Source organism: Phascolarctos cinereus, unplaced genomic scaffold (assembly GCF_003287225.1).
Source record: "Phascolarctos cinereus isolate Bilbo 61053 unplaced genomic scaffold, phaCin_HiC Scaffold_4;HRSCAF=312, whole genome shotgun sequence".
Lineage (NCBI taxonomy): Eukaryota > Metazoa > Chordata > Mammalia > Diprotodontia > Phascolarctidae > Phascolarctos > Phascolarctos cinereus.
This window is the reverse complement of record NW_027555847.1, coordinates 701141892-701169780: the sequence shown is the minus strand read 5'-3', so window position 1 is coordinate 701169780 and position 27889 is coordinate 701141892. Positions and strand designations below refer to the sequence as shown.

Genomic DNA, 27889 nt, shown 5'->3' with positions numbered 1-27889 from the left:
AGCTCCATCTACCTATGCAGATCAACAACTATAGTGCAACTTACAGTCTTCTGAGAGATTAAGTGACTTGTCCAGAGTAAGAGAAATGATAATTTCTCTCTTATATTAATAACCAATTATTGAATTAGGACTAAGCTTTCTTTCCTACTTCCTCAGTAAGAAATCAGCCCCTGTAGGTTATTCAGCCAGCTTCTGAAGCTCAGGGCTAATAATGAGATGAAATCCCAACTGGGAAAATTGAGATCTGATCAAGAGGTAAAGAGATTTTGTTCCAGGTGAATTCCAGCCCAATATATTTTAGTCATACAGGTCTGAGTGGAAGTGGACTCCTCCTTTAGCTTAGATTGTCCTAAAAGGGGTAGTCTGGGCAGAGATAAGTCTTTTTGTCTAAGACTGAGTGATCAGAGTCATGCCCTTCTTTGAAATAAGCCCACCTCTCATTATAACATTCATTCTCTTATTCATTGTCAACCAATCAGAGTTTATTGCTGCCTGTCAGGAACACTTACTCTTCCAAGAGAATATAAGCATTGAGAGACCTGTTATGTCTGGTTTTTGGTTTATGAAAGATAGCCAAATGACCATCTTTTTATTAATTATTCACTAGCCATAATTAATAAAATGATTAATTACCCAGAAATTACATCCCTCAAACTTTTTTATATGTCATAAGAGTTATCACAGACAGTATGCATCAGACCTGAATCCAGATCTTCTTGACCCTGAAATTAGCTCTCTATTCACTCTGCATAATACATGAAGAGGAGTATGAAATCAATTTAGGAATATAGACTTGATTCAGACATTGGAGGGCTTCCAATGCCAGGCTGTATTTTATTCAGGGGGAAGAGTCTTGAGCAGGAGAGAGAGAGATGTGCATTAAAAAGATGATTTTGGCAATTGTATGGAAGTTGGGCTGGAGGGTGAGGAAGAGAATGGAAGCAGGGAGACCACGTTATTGCAATAGCCCAGACAAGAGGTGATAGGGTGGTAACTATTTGTGGAGGGGGAAGGGGAAGAGATGCAAGAGATGTGGGGGGGGGGGTTAGAATCAGCAAGACTTAGCAACTGATGGGATATGGGGAGTGAGGGAGAGGGAAGAATCTGGAATGCACTCACATTTCAGACTTGGGTGACTGGCTCTACCTGGCCCAAGAAGACCTCAGCCCAGCCCTGACCCTGATTCCAAATGATCTCAATTCAACTCTTCCTCTCCTTCCCCCATCCTCCTTTCTTCCTTCTCACCTCCTCCTCTACTTTCCCCACCTACCTCAGGGTCTTCCTTTGCATGTCCTCATCAGTGATGCCATGATAGACGAGGGTTTCATTCCAGATGGGATTTCGTGTATTCCTCAGAGTTTTTGTCCTTAACTTGTTGGACTGTGATCAAAGAGGGAAATGTGGGCATTCGACTCAGTGTGGAGTCAGACCATGGAACCCACCCCTTCTGGGAGTTCTCTGGATGTGGCTCCAGGATGCTCCCAATATCTTCTCAAATGGGTCTCTGTTCCCACCCACCCACCCCATCCTCTCAAGGATAGAACCCTGGACAGGATGTCTGCAATGCTGAGTACTGGTCCTATGACCACAGGCAAATGATTTTTACAACCATACGCCTCAGTTTCCCTCTCTGAAAAAGGAGGGTTGGAGTTCAAGGGGACCTTAAGAAACTAATCTAATATCTTCCAATAATAACAACTCACTCTTTTTTTTAGAGCACTTTAAAGTATAGAAGGCAGTTCCACTTCAAGAGACCTGGTGGGTTGGCTGGTTGGTTTTTGAAGAGGACCAAAATGGCATCACTATGTTGGGGTCAAGGTGCAATGTGTCCGACTGGTTAATCAGACCAATGTGAGCTCAGAATACTCTACCACAGGTCAGGCACAAATAGTCCACATGAATATTTGGAGTGGAGATGGCTCTAAATTTACACATCTCCAAGGAGGTAGGTAGTGCAAAAGTTGACATCCCTGTTTTACAGATGAGGAAACTGAGGCTTGGGGAAGTGAAACAATTTGACGATGGTCCTACAGAGAGTTCAGTTTGCTGTGTTGTCCTTTTGGGAGGATACTGACGTTCTGGAGGGCATCCAGAGGAGATAGTGAAGGCCTGTAAGTTATTATATGTGGAGTGGGTTGAAAGATCTAGGGATGTTTAGTCTGTAGGAGGGAGGACTTAGAAGAGGTCACAGAGCTAGAGCTGAAAGGGACCTGGTCATCTAGTCCAACATCCTCACTTTGCAGATGAAGAAATTGAGGCTGATAGAATTAAATGACTCACCCAAGGTCACACGAGTCATGGGCATCAGAGGTGGGATTTGAACCCAGGCCCTATGCATACAGAGCCAGATCTCTTTCTGCTATATCATGATGCCTCCCCTACATGATAATTATCTTCAAATATTTGAAGGGCTGTCCCATGTGAGAGCTCTTAACTTAGTTCCTCCTGGCCCCAGTGCTAGGAGCAGTGGTTGGGATGTGCAAAGAGCCACTTCTTAGCAGCTAGGCTGCCTTAGGAGAGAATGGGTCCTCCTCAGTGGAGGAGTGCTTTTCAAGCAAAGAAACTCATAGGAGCTTATATCTAGGACTGGAAGGGACCTGAGAAGCTATCTAGTTCAACTCCTTTATTTTACAAATAAGGAAACTGAGGCCCAGAGAAGTGAAGAAACTGGCCTAAGGCCACACAGGGGAAAGATTCAAATCCAGAACCTCAGACTCAAGAACCATTGCTTTGCTTTTTTTTTTCATTGCACTTCCTTGGCTTGGAGACTAGGTCCCTTCTGACTCTGAGATTTTGTGTTTCTATGATTCTACGAAGGGTCAAAGGTGGGATTCAAACCTAAGTCTCCTACTCACAATATGAGGGCTGTCTCACTAAGGGCACCATAGGCAGCCAGCAGCTTTTAGAAGACTCATTGCAAAGTTGTTAAGTCAGTGTTAGCCAGAGTAGCAACTAACTTACTATAGCTTGATTTTCCCAGTCAAATCCTGTGTATAGGAAACAGGGACCCACCCTTGACCCAACCTTCCTCCCTTCTTCCCAGTTTCTCCAATAGGGTCCTGTTTCTGGATGGAGAGCCAGGCCAGGTGGCCTAGCCTCTGTTTTTGGAAAGGGTGAAGCTCGGTTCACTCTCTCTCACTCAAGGGGGCTTCACCACCTTGCCCTATCGCATTATTTCTGTGAACGAGGGAGCTATTTTCAGACTCTCTACTAGTGCAGCCTTGGGCTGCTTCCAGGGCCCATCTGCTGGGGAGATGTAAAGAGCCCCCGGCAATATGTTACCTTGCTGGCACCAGGCAGAAGGTGCAGCTTGACATAGGGATCAGCCAGGCCATTGGAGTCCATCGGTTTTAATCCCTGAAAAAGAAACAAGCCAGTGTGAGTGCTGCAATAGGAAGATCAGCATATGATTCCAGACTCTGCTGTTCGCTACTTGTAGGATCTTGGCCGTATCATTTCACTTCTCTGGCCTCAGTTTCCTCATTTGTAAAGTGAGTGAGGTGGACTAGTTGGCCTTTTAAACCCCTTTCAGTTCTAATGCTATGATCTTAACATAAGTACATCATCCAGTCATCATGCATCTATTATGTGGCAAGCTCTGTTCCAGGAGATGGCAGCTTTTGTTGTTGCTGAGCCATTTTTCAGTTCTCTCTCACTCCTAATGACCCCATTTGGGGTTTTCTTGGCAAAGATGCTGGAGTGGTTTGCCATTTCCTTCTCCAGCTCATTTTACAGATGGGGAAACTGAGGCCAATAGGGTGAAGTGACTTGCCCAGAGTCACACAGCTGGTAAGTGTCTGAGGCTGGATTTGAACTCAAGAAGATGAGTCTTCTTGATTCCAAGCCCAGTGCTCTATGCACTGTACCACCTGGTTGCTTCGGGGAGATGAATATACAAAGATTTAAAAAAATGGAACAGTAACTGTCCTCAAGGAGCATTCTATTGTGGAAATCAACATGTGCCCCATGTACACAGACAAGTATATACAAAATAAGTGCAAGTTAATTGTTTTTTCAGGAAGCTAGGTGGAACACCGGGCCTAGAGTCAGGAAGACCTGAGTTCAAATTCTACTTCAGATACTTACTAGCTGTGTGACCCTGGGCAAGTCCCTTAACCGCTGTCTGCCTCAGTTTCCTCATCTGTAAAATGGGAATAACAACAGCACCTCCCTACTAGGATTGTTGTGAGGATCAAATGAAGTAACAATTGTAAAGTGCTTAACATGGTGATTCGCACATAGTAGGTGCTATATAAATATCAACTCAAGATTGATGATGACTATGGTGGTGGTGATGATGATGATGATGATGATTATGAGAATGATGGGGAAGGCACTAGTAGCTGAGGGAATCAGAAAAGGTCTCAGGTAGAAGACAGGGCCTTACCCAGAGATATTCACAATATTTCTTCTATGTCTCCTTTCTTTCTACTCCCACAACTACCACTGGAGCTGAGGCCCCATCACCTCTTGCCTAGACCATTACTAGCTGTGTGACCCTGGGCAAGTCACTTACCTCTGTCTGCCTCAGTTTCCTCATCTATAAGGGATTACTCACCTTACTTCCCTTCAGTCTATGGCCTTCCTGCTGTACCTCCCATGAGACATGACATGCCTCCATGCTTGGTCCCCACCTGGAAAGTGTTCCTTCCACACCTCTGCCCTATTTTTTTTCAATACTCAACTCAAGTACCACTTTCTGATAGGAGAGCCTTTGCCTCGGCCTCTCCTCTCTGTCCTCTACCATCAGAGGTGTCAAAATCATCTTCCAAAGTCCCAGGTCTGACCAAATCACTATTCTACTCATAAACTTTCAGTTGCTCCCACTTGCCTCTAGGATAAAGTAAAAGCTTGTAAGCCTGGCATGAGTCCCTCCATAGTCTGGTCTAACCTACCTCTCCAACCTTATTTCACATTAATCCCCTTCATGTCCTCAAAATTCCAACTGAATTAGACTCTTCTTGGAACTATACCTGTTATTTCCCACCCCCACACATTCTCAAGGCTGTCCCCACCCCCGAAATTCCTTCCTTTCTTATCTCTGCCTTTTAGAATTCTTATCTTCCTTCAAGGCTCTGCTTAGGTGTCACTTCCCCCAGAAAGCCTCGATTTCCCCTCCCCCAGCTATCCATGTTCTTTCCCTCCTTAAATACTCCAAGAGAACAATGACTAGGTCTCTCCTTTGCTTCTTGAATGTCCCACTCTATATTACTTGGGTGGGATATTAGAGACCAGTGTCCAGTGTTCACCTTCTGAGCCCCAGTAGGACTTGGTCCCTTTCCAATTTTCAAAGGAGGTGAAAGAAGAGAAGATGCATGCCTTTACAAAGTAAAGGAGAATGAGAGATGTGAAAGGGTGATATTGCCCCACATGCTGCTGCCACTGCTGGTGACCAATAAGCAAACTGGTGGGAGAGAGCATGTAGAGAAGAAAGGAAAAAGAGGGTAACTGAACTCTGATGCAGATGCTAAATGGCTAGAGCCACCCCTGTGGCTGAGAAGCAAACTGGTAGCAATCTGTATTTATGTAGCCTTTGCTTCACGCTGACTGATGCTTTTCTGAGAGAACACAGACTGCACCCCCACCCCTGTTCGTTTTGCTGTTTTCCCATTTGTTGTTTTTCTAAATTAAAGAAACTGGTTTCTCTAAGTTGGTTTCCCAGCCACTTCCACACCACACTGCTTGCAATCTTTCCATCATTCTTATCTCCTTCCCTCCCTCCCCAACTGGAGCCTTGGAGTCTACTCTTGGGATGCCAGGCTCTGGCAGGGAAGCTTTAGTCTTACCTTAACTGCAATCAGACCTCTATACCACTGTCCGGGAGCCTTCCAACATAATGCATACTACCCCATTCCAGCTCCCCTTTATGTATTGCCTTCCCCCATTAGAATGGAAACTTCTTGAGGGAGGAAATACTTTACTTGCTTGTATTTGTATTCCTAGCACTTGGCTCAATACCTGGTACACAGTACTTAATAAAGGTTCTACCTACCTACCTACCTACCTATCTGTCTGTCTACTTACCTACCTACCTATCTATCTGTCTATCAATCTGTCATCTCATAGTCACTCATTTTAATGACACTGATCATGTGTGCATGTGTGTGTGTGTGTGTCCTTGAGAGTTAAATAAAGCTGAGAGGGAGTGATGCATATCAAAGATTTTATACCAAAATATTTTTGATAGAAAAACAAAGGTAGTCTCACAATTGCTGAAAACACCAGCTGGGGGCTGAAGATGAACAAAAGAGATTTTATTGATTTATAGTTCTATAACCTCCCAAAGCAGAAAACACACAGACTCAGATCCCTTTAGGCAAAAGAGCCTGAGCCCAGCAGCAAGGTAAAGAAGGTCCATTTTCCCCTCCCTCTCCATCTTTCCCTTGGTTTTATCCATGGGAAATTCAAATACTGTAGGTCCTGGTGGAGGGGTGTTAATGAGAGAGAAAGCCATCCCACTAGGGAGGAGCTAGGAACGTCATCACAACTAGTTCTCCTGCTCACCCATTTTTACCTTCTACCCCCCACACTACCAGATGCATTCTTCCCCCTGCCAGATTATATGCATCTGTCTATGCTGTGTCTCCCCAGTAGAAAACAAGCTCTTGAGAGTAAGGGAAGATTCCCTTTTTAATTTAGGTCCCAGATATTAACTCAGTGGATGCTTGACCAGTGTTGAATTACTGAATCAAATCAAAATGAGGCAGGGAAGGAAGGCATTTTGATATGACTCCACAGGATCGAAAACATCCTGCTATAGCAAGAGGCTTATGGGATAATACGCTCATCATTCTAGAGCTTGAAAGAACCTTATCACGTTACTGTGAGAAACTTAGGGGATAATGGGCTCATCGATCTAGAACCTGAAGAAACTCCGGAGGCCACCGTCTTGTCTACCCCCTCCCATTTTACAGATGTAGAAACTGAGTCTCAAAGAGATTAAGTCAGCCAACCAAAAGCATTTATTAAGTGCTGACTTTCCTTAATTCAAGTGCTTTCTCTCTCATAATTATTTCCCGTTTATCTTGTATATAGCTTGCTTTGTATATATTTGTTTGCCTATTATCTTCTCCATGAGATTGTAAGCTCCTTGAGGGCAGGGACTGTGTTCTGCCTTTTTTTTTTTGTATTCCCAGCACTTAGCAAAGAGCCTGGTACATAGTAGGTGCTTAATAAAGGTTTATTGAATTGAATTGAACCCTAGCTGCAGCCAGATGTCATACACGGGGATGTGACGGCCAGATGTTAATCTTAGCCATACTGGAAAGCTACTAACAACCCAAGGATACCTTAAGGTCATGAACAGAAAAGGGGCTGGCACAGACCAGAAAAGAAAACCCACCAAGCCTCAGTTAACACCCTTCTTTGATGAAAACTGAGAGCTGTCTGGATATGATCAGGACAGAGAGTTGAGCCTTGGGTCTCTTGGGGGAGGCCAATGTGTAGGGCAGAGCCCCTGCTCCCATGCCTCTTGACCTTCTTGACCCCTCAGGAATCCAAGTTAATTACCCTGACTGTCATTGGTGTCCAGGGAGATACAACCAGATCAGAGGCTAGCAGGTTCAATCAGCAGATCCGGCTCCCAGGCTGACACCATGGAGAAATAACTGTAGCAAATCCGTCATCCGGATGTAGGGAGGCTAATTACAGCCATGCCACTTCTCTGCTAAACTCTTTTCCTATGGTCTGATCAGAGCTGAGCTGGCTATCACTCGCTTCAGGTCCCCCAGGCTCATGCCAGGGGCAGCCCAGGCTAAGTTAAGCCTTCCTGCTCTGACACTGAGCAGCCTAGCATCTCTTCCTCCCAGCACATTCCCTGGAGAAATACTCCCACAAAGTAATTCAATTTGGTCATTCGCTGCCTGGGCCGTCAAATTCCCATCATGTCACCAAGCTGCCTTCAGGTGGGAAATGAAAGGGGAGATAAGAGGGCCAGCTGCCTATTAACCCGTGTCTATAAGCTACAGACCCATCACTTCCTCCAGAGAAAGTTAATGAGGAAGGTGGTGTGGTATACAGGGAAGAGAAAAGAGCTAGATGGGGGTCAGAAGAACTGGCTTCTAGCCACCATCGGCAGTTAACTAATCATGTGAAAATGGGCAAACCAAAAGATTTCTCTCTAAGCCTCAGTTTCCTTAGCTGTAAAATGTTGACAATATCGCCTGCCCTTATTTCGAAGAAAGCACCCTCTTACGTGAGCTATGAATACTGCGGTCGTGATTCCAATAGCTAACAATTCTAATAGTCAGCACTTATATATCACTTTAAGGTTGGCAAAGCACTTTACATATTATCTCTCATTTGATTCTCAAAACAACCCTGGTAGGGAGATGCTATTATTATCCTCATTTTACAGATGAAGAAACTAAGGCAGACCACATTGAAATGACTTGCTTAGGGTCACACAGCCATTAAATGTCTAAAGTAGGCTTTGAATTTAGATCTTCCTGACTTCAAATCCAGTGGTCTATTTAGTATACTATTAAGCTGTCTCTAGGCAAGCTCCTGCTATATTTATCATTTATTGATTTTTAAAAAATATTTGGCATCCAGAGGAGAGCAGCCAGAATGGCAAAGGGTCTCCCGTGCATGATATATGGGACTGATGTAGGAAGAGGAATGTTTAAACTGGAGAAAGAAGCCTCAGGAGATGTACTAGCTGTCTTCAAGTATTTTAAGGACTGTGAAGGGGAAGAAAGATTAAAATTGTTCAGTTTGGTTCCAGAGGGCAGAACTAGAAACAGGATGTGGAAATTGCCAAGACACCAATTTAGGATTGATTTCAAGAAAAATTTCCTTACAATTACAACCAGTGGGAGTCAGCTCATGCTGGTCTATGAGAGCAGATGGTTAAATTTTCAATGTGAGCCCTTACACCTCAGAAATCAGTAACCACTTCAAATCAGGGTTTGATTTGTTGTGTTTTTAAGATTGTCTAGCTGTAAGAAAGTGATAAAGAAAATTGAATGATGCAGATTAAACTTCAAAGTAGATCACATAGCTAGTAAGTACCTGAGGCAGGATTCTAATTCAGGTATTCTTGACTCCAGCTCCACTGTTCTATCCACTGTACCACCTAGCCACTTTTCATTCCACATAGTCTGGTGATTAAGAGCATGGCGATATCTATCAAAACTTTTGTGGTTGCTGTTGAGTTGTGTCTGACTCTTTGTGACCTCATGTGAGGTTTTATTGGCAAAGACACTGGAGTGGTTTGCCATTTCCTTCTCCAGCTTATTTTACAGATGAGGAAACTGAGGCAAGTAGGGTTTCATGACTGGTCCAGGGTCACACAGCTACTAAGTGTTTGAGGCTGGATTTGAATTCAAGTCTTCCTGACTCCTGGCACAGCACTCTATCTACTGTATCACCTAGCTGTCCCTATTTTTTAAAAAAGTGTTCTTAGAAGTTCATGTATCAATGTTATGTCCAGGTTGTGAGCAACATTTCTGCCTGTAAAGCTCTTCCACTCTGTATAACCGAATTGTTGAAATATTAAGGACATTTGGCTTTTTGTCATTGTCCTGTAAGCATCCATCATCTGTTAGTTTTATGCATTTCTGGTATAGAATTCTAGCCACCTGATCATGTCTTTCTAGATAATCAGTTCATGCTCATGTGTCTTTTTTTGCAACCTGCTGGGACATAGACACACTTGCTGCCATTTCATTGCATGATCTTCATAGGTCAATAAATTCAGGCTTTAAAAAAAATCTTTTTGTAATTTCTGGTGGCAATGATCTGATCCTGATTCCCTCTAATAAACCTCTATATTTCTGTAAACGAATCTACGTGACTCAGCCATTTGTTTGATGCTTCTCTGTCAATACAGTGACTGGTACAGTAGAGTTGACATAGTTGGTTGAGTTCGTGGGGATTTTGTCCATAAGGGGCCTTCTGATTCTACTCTTGGATCTTAGCTATCTCATAAGCTCTATTCATAGATAAACCACTTTCAGTTACATTAGATTGTGAGCTCCTCAAGGGCAGGAACTGTCTGCTGCCTTCCTTTGTAAGCCCAGTTCATAACACAGTGTCTGGTACATCGTTGGTGCTAAATAAATGCTGTTACCTGAAGTGAGGTCTGTTGCTACAAAAATATTTCTGCAAATTTTTACACTGCATATCATGTACTCCAAGTATATCTATCAATGCCCTTCCCTACTTTTGACCAGCAAGTGTTCATCTTTCTGTAGCTGCCTTGGGATGATAAGCAATTATTTTTTTCCATGAACATTTTAAGAGTTTGAATCTGGATACCTTCTAAATCCATTGTTGTCTATTTTACCATGTGATAGGTATATGTTAAGACTGGTATTTTGATACAGTGCAGGTTGTATCCCATCCACACCTTCTCATTCTGTGCACCTCTTGTCAATGTCTTCCCATGTCCCACCTTCCACTAAGGGGCCATCCAATATGCTGGGGATCTTCCTTTTAACCCTCGGACATCATGTAGATATCAGTGGAGCACATGCAATGCCCATTGATCATTTTTAGCTCTTGTTTTTTAGCTAGCCCACCTCCCTTTCTAGTTACACACTTCTTTGATAATATCTTTGCATACTCTAATGCAGCTAGGTGGTGCAACAGCAGACAGAGTGCTGGGTTCATCTCTCTGAGTTCAAATCCAGCCTCAGACACTTACCAGCTATGTGATCCTGAGCAATTCACTTAACCCTGTTTGCCTCAGTTCTTTCAAGTGCAAAATAAGCTGGAGAAGGAAATAGCAAACCACTCCACTATCTTTGCCAAGAAAACCCCAAATGGAGTCACAAAGAGTTGGACACTACTGAAAAAAAATGACTAAACAACAAAAAGTATATTTCAGTTTATTCATGCCCATCATGTGTCTCCCCATTGTACTCTGCTTTAATTCTTAGGAAACTGAGCATCCCAAATATTGATTAAATTCAGCTCAGCATGCCTTTATTAGGTGTCTTCAAGTATTTTTAAGCCATCTGGCTATTAAAAAGTTCAGAGGAAGCTTTTTGTCATGTTGGGTAGATTCCACTATGAAGAATCAATGTAAGCATGTGGTCATTATTCAAAGGATGAGAAGGCATGGACTGATGATGATGATGATGATGATGATGGTGGTGGTGGTGGTGGTGATGGTGGTGGTGATGGTGGTGGTGGTGATGATGATGATAAGGACAGGAATAATTACAAGAGGAAGAAAGTAGAGAGAGAAAAAGAGGGAGAAGGTAGAGGAAAAAGAGCTAGCATTTACATGGCATTTTGAGGTTTGCCAAGTGCTTTACATACTATCTCTAAATAGCAATCTATCTCCTTGGGGGAAATATCCAAGTTGATGAAATCATAGATCCATTCAAATATCAAAACATGATCAATTAATTGATCTGCAAACATTAATTTAGCACCAGCCCCTTGCCAGGCACTGTGCTAAGTACTGAGGCTATAAAGAAAAAAACTAGATCGTTTCTGCTCTCCAGGTATTCATTTTGAGCATAGGTTAGATTAGACCAGATGACAGCTGAGCTCCTTCTAGCTCCTAAAGTCATCCGATTCCATGATTTCATGAACTTACATTCTATCAGAGGAAATAATATATCTATATTGAAATGGATACAAAATATACAAAAAAAAGGAAATACAAAATAAATACAAGGTATGTGATGAAAAGGAAGAGAAACATTAATCACTGTAACCCTAGACCCCTGTCTACCCAGTACCACCTAGGAGGTTAGGGGCTTACCTTGGCCTTGATAATGGTGCATTGCAGGGAGCTGTTGTTCTGATCATAAAGAAGGCTGAACTCCAAAGCTCCCAGGGTAGCTGATGGGGAGGAAGAGATAAGAATCAGAAGAGAAACAACGAACGCTGGGCAGAAAAAAAAATGAGCCAGACCCATCCAAATGCCAATTCCATTTTGACGTTCCAGATCGCAGACACAATCACATTGGCAAACAGCCTCCATGGTCCTGTGGGGCTTAAGAAGGAAGAGGATCCGAACTATGTATTATGAATGACATTTGTTTGGGTGAGACTGTGAGGTTGGACAGAAACACATGTCAAAGAGTGTTGGATTTGAAGTGTAATGTTCAGGGTTTGAATTTCAGCTCTACTCCTTAGTTAGGCTTCAGTTTACTTGTGAACTAGATGGCTGCTAAAGTCCCTTCTACCTCTAAATCCTAGGGCAGCTCTACCTTCATGCCCTGTATCAATTAATCAATAATTAATAATAAACAATAATAAAATCAAATAATAATTAATCATAAAGGACCTACTATGTGCCAAGCACTGTGCTAAGTGCTATACCTATTTACTCTACAAAAACATAGTCGTAGCTTCTCCTGTGGGCCCCAAATTCTGCACTTACTTCAAGAGCAGTATAGAAATAACGGACATTTATGTAACCCTTTAAGAGCAGTTTATACCCATATCACCTCATCGGATCCTCACAGTAACCCTCGAGCCACAGCTTGATTATTTCCACTTTGTTATTGCTATTCAGGAGTTTTCAGATCTGATCAACTCTCCACGACCCCATTTGAGGTTTTCTTGGCAAAGAAGTGGTTTGCCATTTCCTTCCCCAGTTCATTTTACAGATGAGGAACTGAGGCAAACAGGGTTAAGTGACTTGCCCAAGTAGTAAATGTCTGAGGCCACATCTGAACTCAGGAACATGAGTCTGCCTGACTCTAGGCCTAGCACTCTATTCACTGTACCATCTAGTTGCTCTTATTCCCATTCTACAGATGTGGAAACTGAGGCTCAGAGATAGAAGGGACTTACCTAGGGTCACACAGCTAGTAAGGGTTAGAGGCAAGAATTAAATCCAGGTCTTCCTGCTGCCAAATCCAGTCCTCTGGTTCTGGCTGTGAAACCTTGGGGAGCTCCCTACCCCTCTCCAAAATCTCAGTTTCTGTATCAATAAAATGGAGGAGATAATCTGTACTCTACATAATTTCCCAGAATTCTGAGGCTCAAGCAGATGTGAAAGTGCTCTGTAAACTGTAAAATTGTAATAATTATTAAGGCCCAACTCGAGACTCACCTTTTTCCATAAAACCCCACTTAATACTACTCTATTCAATTTTTTGACTCTCTTTGATTTCCTTTTGTACTGTTACATAGATATCTCATTTCATCCTCACAACCACCCTGGGAAGTGAGTGTTGTTATTATCTCATTTTACCAATTTTACTGACTGAAGCAATCAACAAATCAATAAAGTTATTAATCTCCTACTTTGTGCCAGGCACTGTGCTAAGCCTTGGGAACACACACACACACAAAAAGCCAGAGACAGTCCTTGCCCTTAAGGAGTTTACCATCTAATGAGGAGAAGTGGTTAAGTGATTTGCCTGCTGTCACATAGTAAGAGGCTACATTTGCATTCAGCTGGGACAAGACTGAAAATGAAGACCACTTATTATTTGGGATGTTCTGTTGTTTAACCAATGTTTGGTATCTTTTAATGGATAGTGACCAGCGACCTAGTGTCTTTTGTTCTGAACCAATCATGTCCTTAGATCAGCAACATTTACAAGGGCAGAGAGATATAATTTTAATTCAGGACTCCTCTTTCAGAAGAGAGAGTCCAATGGCCAGCCTCATAGGCCCTTCCGTCCTCTTCTTTTCCTCTCTTGAACCTTCACATCTCTACCATTCATTCATTCATTCATTTGTTAAACATGTATTAAGCACTTACTGTATGACTAGCATTGTGCTAGGTGCTGGGGAGACAGAGACAAAAATGAGGCTCAGCTATCCTGAGCTATACTGATCAGTGGGCAAGAACCTAACCCATTCAATCTAGCCAATCCCAGACTCTGCTTTACAGCCCAGTTAGCTAGCTGCAAATTCATCCCTGCAGTACATGTACTGTTCCTCCCACCCCCAATCTGGTAGCGATAATCAAACTAATATGACCTTTGCTACTGGAAAGAGCCTGACGACCAACTCCCTATGACTCTACAAGCAATGTCTGGGACAGCCTACACCAAAAAACCCTTCTCTGGTCACCACTCTCCAAAATGTACTGTCTACCCACACCCCGCTACCTCCAGCCATAAGAATGTACACTCCTTAAAGGCAGGGACTGTCTCGGTTTCATATTTGTGTTTACCTTAGCACAGTGCCTAGCACACAGTAGGTGTTTAATTGCATTTTCATTCATCCATTAGTTCATTTGTTCCTTCCCTCTCTTTTCCTTACTTTTTTCTTGCCCTTTCCCTTCTTTCCCTTTTCTTTCCTTTCTTTTATCCCTCCCTCCCTCCTTCTTTCCCCTTCTTCCTCCCTCCTCCTCTCTTCTTCCCTTCCCTACCCTGCTCTGCCTTTCTCCTTCCTCCCTTCCTCCCTCCCTCCCTTCCTTCCTTCCTTCCTCCTTCCCTCCCTTCCTTCCTTCCTCCTTCCCTCCCTTCCTTCCTTCCTTCCTTCCTTCCTTCCTCCTCCCTCCCTTCCTTCCTTCCTTCCTTCCTTCCTTCCTTCCTTCCTTCCTTCCTTCCTTCCTTCCTTCCTTCCTTCCTTCCTCCTTCCCTCCCTTCCTTCCTTCCCTTCCTTCCTTCCTTCCTTCCTTCCTTCCTTCCTTCCTTCCTTCCTTCTTTCCTCCCATTAAAGCAAAGTCAGAACTTGGTTCTCTGATTCTTCCTATCCTAGTTTCCCCCCAAATTTCTTCCTCATGCCCTTCATAGGCTCCTTCCCAATTGGGCCCCAAGCTCTGTGGCCCTAATACAGAAATTAGCTTCCTTTAAAGGCTGTGAGAAGTTTTCCCAGAGAAGCCTCCTCCCTGGGAAGCTGAATAATTCATCATCTCCAAAGCTAGACTTTTTTTTTTGCCAGTCTATTATTTACAGTTGAGAAGCCACCGAGTCATTGCCTGGGCACCATGCCCCACTCCATTACTTATTTAGCAGCCATTAGAAGCACTTCGTTCTGAGAACGTGGAAGGAGTCTTGCTGGGCACTGGATGGAAGCTCTCATCCCTTCAAAGTGATGGTGCCCCCTTTTCTGCCCTGGAGAACACGGGAGGCCTTTATCAGGCCCCTCACCCCACCCCAGACGTGGCTGCCCACTGAGGCCCACAAACTCAGAGCCAAACCAACTTCTACATGTACACTCCCCTGCACACAACATTGGGGTCCCTGTGCTCTCTCTGTCTCTGGGGGAAATACACATATGCAGTGCACCTCTATCTATTATCTATGTCATTTGGTTGTTTCAGTTGTGTCTGACTTTTCATGATCCCATTTGGGATTTTCTTGGCAAAGATACTGGAGTAGTTTGTCATTTCCTTCTCCAGCTCATTTTACAGATGAGGAAACTGAGGCAAAGAGGGTTAAGTGACCTGCCCAAGATCACACAGCTCTAAATTGTCTGAGGTCAGAATTGAACTCAGGAAGATGAGTTGTCCTGACTTCAGGCCCAGCACTCTATGCACTATGGAGCCACCTACCTGCCCTATATTATTTACATCTATGTTCTTTCTCTCTCCCTCCCTCTCTTTCTATTTCTCTCTTGTCTTTTTCTGTCTCTTTGTTTCTGTCTTTATCTCCGTCTCTCTTCCTGCAAGAATAAGATGAGATAATATTTGTAAACCATTTTTGTAAACCATAATTGCAAATCATAAAGTGTTACAGAAATGCTATTATTATTTTCAATATACCTCCATTCATCTTAACCAAGTTCCTCTTTTTCCCTTTAAAGAGTATAAAAGTTTTTTTAGCCTTGCGCTAAAAGTTTGCCCTCAGAATTCCTTTCTGTATTGAACTCTCTCTCTCTCTCTCTTTTCCCCTCTTTCAGCCATAAATAAAAAGCCATGCTTTGATTGAGCTTGAAATTCCAATGCTGTGGGTTAATTATTTGTCACAGTATTGTACTTTCAGAACTACAGAGCCAAGCCTAGACATTTTCACACACACTCATTCATATTCCCTTATACTTTTGAATAAACAACACTGTACTATGTGGGGTAGATCATTTCTTATTTCTGGGTCTCAGCTTCCTTATCTATCAAATGACAGAGGTTAAGCTCTAGGTCATATAATCAAAGAAGGCTGGAGGGGACCTCACAGATTATCCAATCCAACCCACCCCCCTCTCCATTTCACAGAGAAACTAGCCTATGGGGGAAGTGACTTGTCCAAGGTCACACACCTCTATGTTCCTATACTCACACCCAACATGCTCTCTCACAAATAACAACGGACTTCTAGAACACATAGACTTCTATGCACACACCCTACCCCATCCCAAGACATGCTTCCTCAAATAGAACTCCTACAAGAAACATCTATACTCACCCTACTGCCCTCACACACTTGCACATATAATCTCAGCACACCCATGTCCATGCTCAGATACCCCCATACAAACAAATACCCACGCACATATTCCATAAACTTTCCTCCCAGAAAGCATGGTTGAATCTCCATGGCATAGAGGTAGAATGCTGTCAGTAGATAGAATATTGGGCCTGGAGTTAGGAAAGAAAGCCCTACATTTGAGCTTTGCCTCTGACACCAGCTATGTGACCGGGGCCAGTCAATTAACATCTTATTTTCCAAGCAATTCAGAGACTATAAATTACAGGAAAGGTGCTAACCTATAATGGTAAAGGGAGTCTCCTCAACTGGGAGTGCCTTGCACCATGAAAACAGACGTCCATTTCCTAACCCCAAAGAGCACTTTACAGTTTGCAAAGCACTTAATCTCCATTATCTTCTTTGTGTATACTGCTTTACAACCTTAAAAGTGCTACAAGGTATCAGTTTCAGTTGTTGCTGCTGCTGCTGCTACTGTGTTTATTATACTACATTGGCTCTGCCCATAGGTTACTAAATTTCTCCAGGAGATTTTCCACAGCCCAGAAGCATCCAGGGTTCCTCCTGACTCTTCTCTGATAGGCAGATTAAGGAGGCATTCTTACAAGGTCAGATTCACTGCCACAGGGGTGTTCTAGAGAGGGCAGAGGAGGAGTGGAGGGAAAGTTTCCTCTCCCCCTCTTTCCCCATTAGAGCTACAAAAAGGAGACAGACTGATGGACCTTTTTCCATTGGAGCATTTTCCATTAGAGGAGGGGATAGGATAGCACCTCTTCCAGGAAGGCTTTCATGATGACTTCTCTCTACCATGGTCTTTTCCTCTTTGACAGTCCACGTTGGTACGGTGTCATGGTGGAAAATATAGGTTCATAGTTATTATCACATAATTGATGCTTTCCATATGCTCATTCATTCATTCATTCATTCATAGGACCATAGCTCTGGAGCTAGAAGAAACCTTAAAGACCATCAATTCAAGCCCTTTCATTTTATAGATGAGGACCATAAGGCACAAAAGTTAAGTGACCTTTACGGCTGGCTCTCTACCTACCATACCCTTCTTCCTCTCCAAGGTTTTTGGACTCTAATCCCAACACTCTTATCATGACACTATGCTTGACAACAGACTAGCCACATCCCCAAGGTTCAAGGTCATTGAGTAAAGTTTCCAGGAGCTCTAGCTTCCCTATTCCTCTTGCTATCAAAAGTAACCATGGGGCAGGGGACTTCTCTGGGCCCTGAGATAGATAAACACCTGGAGGTTCTCTCTACTAGTCTCAGTCTGAAAGACCACCAACATCTTCTTCCTCTTCCAAGCACCATCCTTGTTGCAAGAAAATGAGACCCACCCCCAATGATGCACATGAAACTCCTCAACTTCTGGTGACTCTTAGGTCCGCAATAAAGCTGAAAGGGACATTAAGAAGTCACCTTGTTTTGTTTTGATTTTCTTTTCCTGGGTATTTTAATTTTATTTCCCCCCCCCAATTTATTTATTTTTAGCTTTCAACATTCACTTCCACAAGATTTTGAGTTCTAAATTTTCTTGCCCTCCTTTCCCTCCATCCCATGATAGCCTGCATTCTGATTCCCCCTTCACCCAGTCTGTTTGCCCTTCTATTTTCCTGCCCTTATCCCCTTCCCCTTCTATTGTCCTGTAGGGTAAGATAGATTTCTATATCCCTTTGCCTGTGTATCTTATTTCCCGGTTGCATGCAGAATCAATTTCTTTCTTTCTTTCTTTCTTTCTTCTTTCTTTCTTTCTTTCTTTCTTTCTTTCTTTCTTTCTTTCTTGGCAATTGGGGTTAAGTGACTTGCCCAGGGTCACACAGCTAGTAAGTGTCAAGTGTTTGGTCTGAGCCTGGATTTGAACTCAGGTTCTCCTGACTTCAGGGCCAGTGCTCTAACCACTGCACCATCTAGCTGCCCCCAGAATCAATTTCGAACATATGTTTCCAAAACTTTGAGTTCCAAATTCTCTCCCCTCCTCCCTCCACCTACCCTCATTGAGAAGGCAGGCAATTTGATATGGGCCATACATGTGCAGTCATGCAAAACACTTCCATAATACTCACGTTGTGAAAGACTAAGTATATTTCCCTCTATCTTATTCTGGTCCCCATGTATTCTATCCTCTCCTTTGTCTCTATCCTTCCTCAAAGTGTTTGCTTCTGATTACCCCCTCCCCCAATCTGCTATCCCTTCTGTTACCCCTCCCTCTCTTATTCTCTTCCCCCCTACTTTCCTGCAGGGTAAGATAGATTTCCATACCCAATTGGGTGTGTATGGTATTCCCTCTTTAAGCCAAATCTGATGAGAGTACAGTTCACTCATTCCTAGATGTCATTTTGCTCAACCCCTTAATTTCACATATTTGGATAGAGAGGTATGAAGAGAAGTGAAGTAACTTATAGGATCATAGCTCCAGAGGTGAAAGGACCACTGGTGGTCTTCGAGTCTAATCCCTTCAATTTTACAGATCAGGAAACTGAGGCACAGAGAGATTAAGTGATCACAGTAGGTATCTAAGGGTGAGATTTGAATCCATTTCTTCCTGACTAAAAGTTGAGTGACCTGTCCACCATGCTATAGTCCATAGCCAGTCAGCAGTCATGCTGCTCATAAGGGATTTGAATCCAGGTCCTCTGACCCCAGATCTACCACAGCTATCATTCTGCTCTTCTGCCTTCTAAAGCCAGAATCTCTGAATGACCATATCTCAGAGTTGGAATGGACTTCAGAGGCCAGGTAATCCAGGCCTTACTGGAATGAGAATTCACTCCTGACAAATGGTCATCTAGCCTTGCCTTGAAGATGTCCAGTAAAGGTGAACCTGCCCCTTCCCAGACAGCCTGTCTCATTTTTGCACAGCTGTAATCCATAGGAGGCAGTGTGGTATAGATAGAGAGCTCTGACACCCCACCTCCCTTGGTGGGCTGGGCAAGGCACTTAACCTCTTAATACCCTCATCAGCTAGGACCATTAGTTGTGGAACAAGTAGTGATTTGCACTAGTGGAGGGAGTTTCCCTGCTGGGAATTCCCTGCACAAATGAAATCCAAAAACAAAATTATGAAGTTTTCCTTTTCACCAAGCTTAAATTTCCCTCTCTATAACTCCCACTCACTGCTTCTAGTTCTGCTTTCTGAGGCCAACCAGAGTAGTTCTTCCCAGGCAAGCTTGAATGTTACCTACTTGCTTCATCAGAATCGTAGCTGTTTGCCTCTTCTTCATCTTCTTCTGGAGGTGGCAGCTGCTGACGGGCTGGGGCAGCAGCAGGCTGGGGTGCAGCAGCTGCCTGGGAGTAGGTTCCTGATCGTCGTGCAGCCCTATCATCCTTGGCTCCAGCTAGGGGGTAACCCCCTGTATCCCCTGCTCGGTCATCCCGGGGAATGGCTGCTGCTGAGGGGTAGGCAGGCTCCCCTTGGGCCAGATCCCCCTGAGCTGGAGGGAGAAAGAGTATGGATAGTGAATGGCTTTAGAAACATGGGGTTTCATTCATTTCTGCAACAAATATTTATTAAATAGAACCCTGTATTCAGCACTGGAAATAGACAAAGCTTACATGAGACAAAATTCCTACCTTCTTGGAGCCTTACTTTAAATCCTAACTAAAATCCATCTTCTAGAAGCCCTGCCCAGCCCCTTTTAAATTCTAGTGACTTCTCTATCTTAATTATTTCCTGTTAATCCTGTATATAGCTTGTTCTTACATATTTGTTTGCTTGTTGTCTTCCTTATTAGACAGGAAACTTCTTGAGGGCAGGGACTATCTTTTCCCTCTTTTCATATCCCCAGTGCATTGCACAGTGCCTGGAACATAGTAAGCACTTAATAATTGTTTATTGCTCAATTATAGTCTAGTAGGGAGATGAATGATTTTTTAAAAAAGAATTTATTAAATGTTTACTATATTCCAAACACCATGCTATGCAAATACAAATATAAAATGTGAAATAGTACCTGTCTCTAAGGAGATTAAATTTTAACAGAGAGAGACAACATATACTGGGGCTAGTAGCCAGGAAAGGGGATTTTGGTCTGAGGTTAAAACACAGATACAAATAACTAGAATGTTCAACCTTACATTATAAGTACATTCGAAATGTTAAATGACTTGCCCAAGGTCACAAAAGTGGTGTCAGAAGTGGGATCTGAACCCACCTTCTCTGATTCCCAAGTTAATGCCATTTTCATTGTACCATGGACAAGAATGGTGCAACCCACTCTGTATTCATTCATCTATGTAAATGGTACTTTCCTTGAGGGCAGGAATGGTTTCATTCTGTGTACCTAGCACAATGTCTGGCACACAGGAGGTGCTGAATAAACGCTTGGTGACTAATTAACGTGTGGTCATCCAGTCCTCTAAAAAGGGAGAGGGATCTACTGCCTCCCAGCAGGCACCCTCTGTCCAGAGAAAGTGAGCAAATTGTAAGGAGACCGTGGACAGTTACCTGGTCTTTGATCTGGAAATCTGCCAGCTGCACTTGGTCCTGGTCTGGGGGCCCCTGGGGGCCCTATCAGTCAGTGAGATAGAGTTGGAACAGCAAATGATAAAGATGATGATGATAGCAACAACAACAACCAGACACATTTATATGGTCTATATTTTATGTTTGGCAAAAAGACTTATATACATTAGAAACTCCCCAGCTTCAGCTCTTTAATGCATCTCATTGCCATGGCAGGGATTTGTTTCTCTTGAATATAGATAGATGATATAGATATAGATGTATATATAGATATAGATATAGATAGATATAGATATAGATACAGACATAGATATAGATACAGACATAGATATAGAGATAGAGATAGATACAGACATAGATATAGAGATAGAGATAGAGATAAATACAGACATAGATACAGAGACAGAGATAGAGATAGATATAGATATAGATATAGATACAGACATAGATATAGATACAGACATAGAGATAGATACAGACATAGATATAGATATAGAGATAGATACAGATATAGATATAGATATAGATATAGATATAGATATAGATATAGATATAGATATAGATATAGACATAGACATAGACATAGACATAGACATAGATATAGATATAGATATAGATATAGATATAGAGATAGATACAGATACAGATACAGATACAGATATAGATATAGATATAGACATAGACATAGACATAGACATAGACATAGACATAGACATAGATATAGATATAGATATAGATATAGATATAGATATAGATATAGATATAGATATAGATATAGATATAGATATAGATATATTACGAGGGTTTTGTTTTTCCTTCTATTTTTTTCCAGTGGGTGAGGGTTGGGAGGGAGAAAATAGATTTTTTGGTAACTAAAAAATTAAATGAAATTTAAGAAATTAATCTCCACTGACGTGAACTACTGGGATATTTCTGGTTGACCTCCATCACCTTCCTCACCCTCTATCCCTTGACCCACGAGCAGCTTATAGGATCATAGATTAAGAGCTAGTAGGGATCTTAGAGGCCATCCAGTTCAATCTTCTCACTTTACAGATAAGGAAACTGAGGCCCAGGAAAGAGAAGTGACTTGTCCCAGGTCCTACAGATAGCAAGTATTCAAATCAGGATTCCATGTTGGGTCCTCTAATTCTCATATTGTCCCATGGGGCACTCAGCCCACAGGGCTATCCCCAGCTTGAGACCTGTTATCATTCTTTGCTCTGTCTTTATCATATATCTACTATATTGCTCAATTCTCAGTTTATTTTTGTGTACATAGGTTTCAAAGCAACTGGGCTGGAAAGGACCTTGGATGATCACCTCGTCTTTGGAGGTCTTCAAACCAAAACCAAAGAGAAGGGAGTCCTGTCCAGTACAGACTGGGCTAAATGGTCCTTAAGGTTCCTTCTAACCCTTAGCATCTATGATAGCCCAACCCCTTCCTGTTATAGATGAAGGAACAAAGGCCTAGAGAAATTTGCCAAAAATCACTCAAGCATCTTAGAGGGGTGTCATGATGGGGAGCCCTGGACCTAGATTCAAGGAGGCCTGGATTCAAATTCTGCTTCTCATATTTTCTAGCTCTGTAACCATGGGCAAATCACTTTCTCTTTCCAAGCCTTGATCCCCTCATCTTTTGGGGGGTGGGACAATGGGGGTTAAGTGACTTGCCCAGGGTCACACAGGATTCCCTCATCTTTAAAATGGGGATAATGACACCTGTAGGACCCACTTCATGAGCCCTTCTATGAGACCCAAAAGAAATCATATTTATAGAATGTGCAAACCCCCCAGTGTCAAATGCCATTTCTCCTAAGTGTGGCTATAGCTAGAGTGGAAGCAGCTGAGGGCAAGGACCATGTCTCATACTCCTTTGGAACCTCCTCAGTGACAAGAACAAGGCTGGGCTATATATATCACCCCTTTTACAAAGGGCTGCCACTTCCTATATGTAGCACCAAGGAGTTCTGGGAGCCATCTCATACCAGAGAGCTGATAGTTAAATTTTCAGTGTAAGCATTTATACCTTGGGCATCAGCAAATACCACAAATTAGGACATGGGTTTATTATTTTGTTGATTGTCTAGACTTGTGTCATTAATGCAGATTAAATTTTAAAATGTGTTGTTCTCTCTTTTTTTTGAGAGACATTGGTTAAACATTTATCAGCACATCCCTGTCTAGCACCCACCCCTTGGTGTATAAGACCCCTCCCCCCAACCCATGCCCAGTGGTTTCAAAGCTTTTTGGTGCCTTCCCATTTGTACCCCAGCTGTCTTGTAACTTGCCTCACAAAAACATTTGGTGGAGGAGGAGGGGAACAGCTTCTGAAACAAACATCTGAGTGGGTCTGCTAGAGAATGGAGGGAACCTTACCTGGGAGAACAGGCTGAGCTGCAGCATTTTGGCTGGGTGCTTGGGAGGGTCTGGAGGTCTGAACTGAGTTGGCCCGTCTCAAACCTGGGAGGGACAAAGGAAAAACCATCACTAACACTTCAAGCACAGGCCAACAAGTCCACCAGCCCCCAAGTAGCTGGACAGTCCAAGATTGGGGCTTTCCATCTTTCCTGTCCATGTTCTATCCCACTTGAAATGCCTGTCTCTGTCACCATTTTCCCTGCTTCCTCTGCCTGAAAGGGTCAATTACTGGGAATCTAAGACTTCAAAACTCAAAGAGATCTTAGAGATAAGAGTTAAACTTCTTTATTATATGGGGAGGGGGAAAACCAAGGCCCCTTCCTATCCTGTATATTTACCTTCCTCAGTGGACACATTACAGCTTGCCAACAGCCTTCTTAAATGTGGATACAATTTTCCAGGAGTGGTCTGACCAGCATAAAATTCAATGAGACAATCACATCCCTCATTCCTGGTATTGATCTTTCTCTTTTCTAATCCTTTGATTCACTGGCACACTCGCCAAAATAATCTTTCTTTCTGTTTTTGTTTTTTGCTTTTTGATGAGGCAATCTGGGTTAAGTGACTTGCCCAGGGTCACATAGCTAGCAAGTGTCAAGTGGCTGAGGCTGGATTTGAAGTCAGGTCCTCCTGACTTCAAGGCCAGAACTCTATCCACTGCACCACCTAGCTGCCTCTTTTTAAACTTTTTTTTTGGTGAGGTAATCAGGGTCAAGTGACTTGCCCAGGGTCACACAGCTAGTAAGTGTCAAGTGTCTGAGGCCAGATTTGAACTCAGGTCCTCCTGACTCCAAGGCCGGAGCTCTTTCCACTGCCCTACCTAGCTGCCCCCAAAATAATCTTTCTAATTCACATAATGATGTGACCATACCACTTCCTGGCTCAAGAATATTCAATGACTCCCTATTACCTCTAGGATAAAGCAAAATCCTCTGTTATTTAAAGCCCTTCAAATCTGGCTCCAGCATCCATTTCCAGACTTGTTATCCTGTCATTGCTTTTCATACAGTCTGTATTCCAGCTAAACTGACGTGTTGTTCCCTAGACTCAGTGTTCCAGCTCTCATCTACATGCCTTTGCATAGTCTGTGCCCCATGATGGGGATGCACCACCTCCTCCCCCCTAGGGGAGTCCCTTCTAGGCTTAGTTCAGGTGCCACTTCTTATGGATAGTCTTTTCCCTTTATACAAAGGCCCTCTCTCCTCCAAAATATCCTGATTATCTATCTGTCTGTCTGTCTGTCTGTGTCTATCTCCATGTCCATCTCTCTCTCTCTCATGCAAATATTCATAATCCCTTAGTACAAGGTAAGCCCAATAAGGTCAAGGACTGCTTTTTTCTTTCTATTTTTTCTTTCTTTCTCTTATTTTTTTTTGTATTTCTATTACTGTCACCTAAGAATGACAAAGATCATAGATTTAGTGCCAAAAAGGACCTCAGTGGCCATCTTGTTCATCCTCCTAATTTTACAGATGAGTGAATTGAGGCACAGAGAGGGAGAAGTGACTTGTCTACACAAGCATATTTTGCCTACTTTTTTTTTTTGGTCCAGATCTGTGATTAAATCAATGTAGGGAAACTCCAGGTGAGGAAACTCTTAATGAATTTCCTGGCAGCACTGGGAAGTTAAGAGAATTGCCCAGGGTCATACGGTCAGAGTATTTCAGAAGTGGGACTCAAATCCTGGTCGTCCTGACCAGGTCTCTATCCACTATACCACACTGCCTTGCACATGGTAAGTACTAAATAAATGGAACCAGTAGGTGATATAATGGATAAAATGCTGGACTTGGAGACAGGAAGACCTGAGTTTGAGAACTGGCCCAGACTCTTACCATGTGTGTGACCCTGAGCAGGTCAGTTTATTTACCTTGCTGGATCTCAGTTTCTCCATCTGTAAAATGGGGGTATTGGATTTGATGGCTTTGAAGGTCTTATCCAGCTCTAAAGCCATGATTCTTTGAGTGCTGTTATTAAATTAAATGATTTGTTGATTTAATACTTAGCAGGACCAGGACTCAAATCAATGCCCTCTGACTCCAATCCAGAGTTATCTCCACTACCCACACTTCTGTGAGACTTTTCCTCACCACCCCCAGTTATTAATACTTCTCCTTCCTCCCTCCTCCACCCCTGCCATCCACTTTGTACTAATTTTGCATATATTTTGTCTATTCTTATATGCATATGCATTATCTCCACCAATAAACACTGTTCTCTTTGTATCCCCCAGTGCTTAATACAGTTCTTGGCACATAGCAAGTGTTTAATAAATCTATGTTGATTGATTGTAGATCTCTTAATAAACTGTGTTGATCTCTTGCTAGGGGGATTCTTCAGCTGGTCCCATTAGGCTTTTCCCATTAGTTTCTCCAGCCCTGGCCTTTGTCCATATCTTCTCAGGCTTCTCCCACCCAGGTGACACTCTGGACCAGCTAACAGCAGAAATGAGCATCTCATGGACATTGGTGCTTCCATAGCTATGGGACTTACTCCAAGAGACCCAAGCAAGGCCAGGAGCTATTTGGCTTCTTCTATGTTGAAATATCAAGATGTATGTCCATGAGGAAGCCTAAAATTCTTTAGTGTTGAGTTTTTTGAGCAGATACCACCAGTGTGAAGGCGCTCTCTCATGACTGGGGTTTGTTCCAAAATTATAACTCATCCCCAGCCATTTCAAATATATTTAGACTGGGGATTACCCTGATTCATTAGCATCCACAGGCCACCAGGTGTGACTAAGCCTTTTATAACAAAGTGAGTCAGCTCTTTCTGACAGGAGGGAAAGAGTTGTAATTACATCATTCTGTGGATTTTCTGCCAGGTAGCTGGGATCCCAGAGTCCCAGAACATCAGAGCTACAAGGGATGCCAGAGGCTGCATAGTTCAATGTATGCCTGACCAGAAATCCCTCCTACAACATTCTCAAGTGGCCATCCAGGCTCCGACTTCCAGTGATGGCGAACCACTGCCTCTTGGGATTGCCCATTCCACTTTGGGACAGCTGTCACTGTAAAGACATTATTCCATACATGGATTCAAAGTCAGCCTCTGTGAAATTTCTACCCTTCTTTCTGTCAACTGGGGTCAAGCAGAAAGAGTCCAATATCACTTAATATATTTATCTATATGACAATCATGGTAACCGTCTACTAGGACCACTATTTCAGGAGGGCCCCTCAGCTATGCTTTACTTCTGACTCGACTCTCTAGACTTTTCCTTTTCCTCCACAACCCTCCTCCGCCACCTCATCCTGATTTCTGCCCCTTTTCATGTATTATCTTCCCTATTAGAATGTAAGCCTTGGAAATGGGGCCTATCTTGCTTGCATTTTTTTTTGAGGCAATCAAGGTTAAGTGATTTGCCCAGAGTCACATAGCTAGTAAGTGTTATGTGTCTGAGGGTGGATTTGAACCCAGGTCCTCCTGACTTCAGGGCTGATGCTCTATTCAATGTGCCACCTAGCTGCCCCTGCTTGCTTGTGTTTGTGTCCCTAGTGCTTAGCACAGTGCTTGGTATACAGTGAGTGCTTAATAAATGCCATCTATTTATCCATCTATCCACCTAATTATCTACCTATCCATCTGCCTAATTATCCATCCATCCATCTATCCATCTATCTATTTTTTTTTGGTGAGGCAACTGGGAATAAGTGACTTGCCCAGAGTCACACAGCTAGCAAGTGTTATGTGTCTGAAGCCAAATTTGAACTCAGTTCCTCCTGACTCCAGGAGTACTGTACCACTTAGCTGCCCCTTTATCTATCTATCTATCTATCTATCTATCTATCTATCTATCTATCTATCTATCTATCTATCTATCTGTCTGTCTATCGATCTAATCTACCTACCTATCTTTACCATAGATGTTTGCTTTGACAGAAAGTAAGCAGGGACTGTATTACATTTTTGTCTTTGTCTTTCTAGGATTCAGTACAGTATCTGCCACCTAGTAGGTGTTTAATCAACACTTGCTTATTGGTTAATTGATTCCACGTGACAACCCTTCCTGAAGGGGTAAAAGGCAATGTGGTATAGTTTATAGAACAATGGGCCTAGAGTCAGGAAGATCTGGGCTTGAATCCCACTTCAGACACTTTTTAGCTGTATGACCCTGGGTAAGTCACTTCACCTCTCTCTGGGCCTCAGTTTCCTCATCTGTAAGATAAGGGAAGGGGATTGGAGTTGATGACATCTAAATACCTTTTCAGATTTAAAACTCTGACCCTATGTCCTTGAAGACAGCTATATCTTTGAATCTTCTTCAAGCTAAACACCTCTGGTTCCTTTGACTGGTTAATTGTACTCTATATTCCATTCAAATTGAGCTACTTTTTCCAGAACATGTACCTGCCTCCACATCTTTGCTCACGCTTTCTTCCTCCTGGAGTGCCTTCTCCTCCACATTCACCCTACTAGGCTCATTCAAGCCTAGTGGAAATTCAACCTCTCCTTCCAACCTATTTCCAAGCATCCCCACCTCCTTGAAGCCTTCCCTAATTCCTTCAGCCTGATGAAGAGATCTTAGAGAGGATTTAGTTCAGCCCTTTGATTTTACAGAGAAAGATCCTGAAACTGAGAAAGGGCAAGAGATGACCCAAGTCTTGGAGTGAGGTGCCTGACCCTAAGTCTAGCATGCTCTGTCTCTTATGAGAGAGAAGAGTGCTCAGAGCGCTAAATTGGGTGGCAAATTATCTGTAGGACC

General features: G+C 42.9%; 1 protein-coding gene across 6 annotated transcripts in view; it reads right to left on the bottom strand.

Moving 5' to 3' along the window:
- RPH3A (rabphilin 3A) overlaps positions 1 to 27889 on the bottom strand; it is a 171760-nt gene that overhangs the window by 28095 nt on the left and 115776 nt on the right. For 5 of the 6 annotated variants that reach the window (XM_078154322.1, XM_078154321.1, XM_020978074.2 and 2 more), the window contains 6 exons: positions 23143 to 23226; positions 20746 to 20808; positions 19484 to 19732; positions 11720 to 11799; positions 3283 to 3357; positions 1271 to 1380 (listed from right to left, as the gene is read on the bottom strand). In XM_078154322.1, coding sequence (XP_078010448.1) covers positions 1271 to 1380; positions 3283 to 3357; positions 11720 to 11799; positions 19484 to 19732; positions 20746 to 20808; positions 23143 to 23226 — 661 coding nt within the window. The remainder of the gene's footprint in view (positions 1 to 1270; positions 1381 to 3282; positions 3358 to 11719; positions 11800 to 19483; positions 19733 to 20745; positions 20809 to 23142; positions 23227 to 27889) is intronic. The other variant, XM_078154324.1, reaches the window with a different exon arrangement.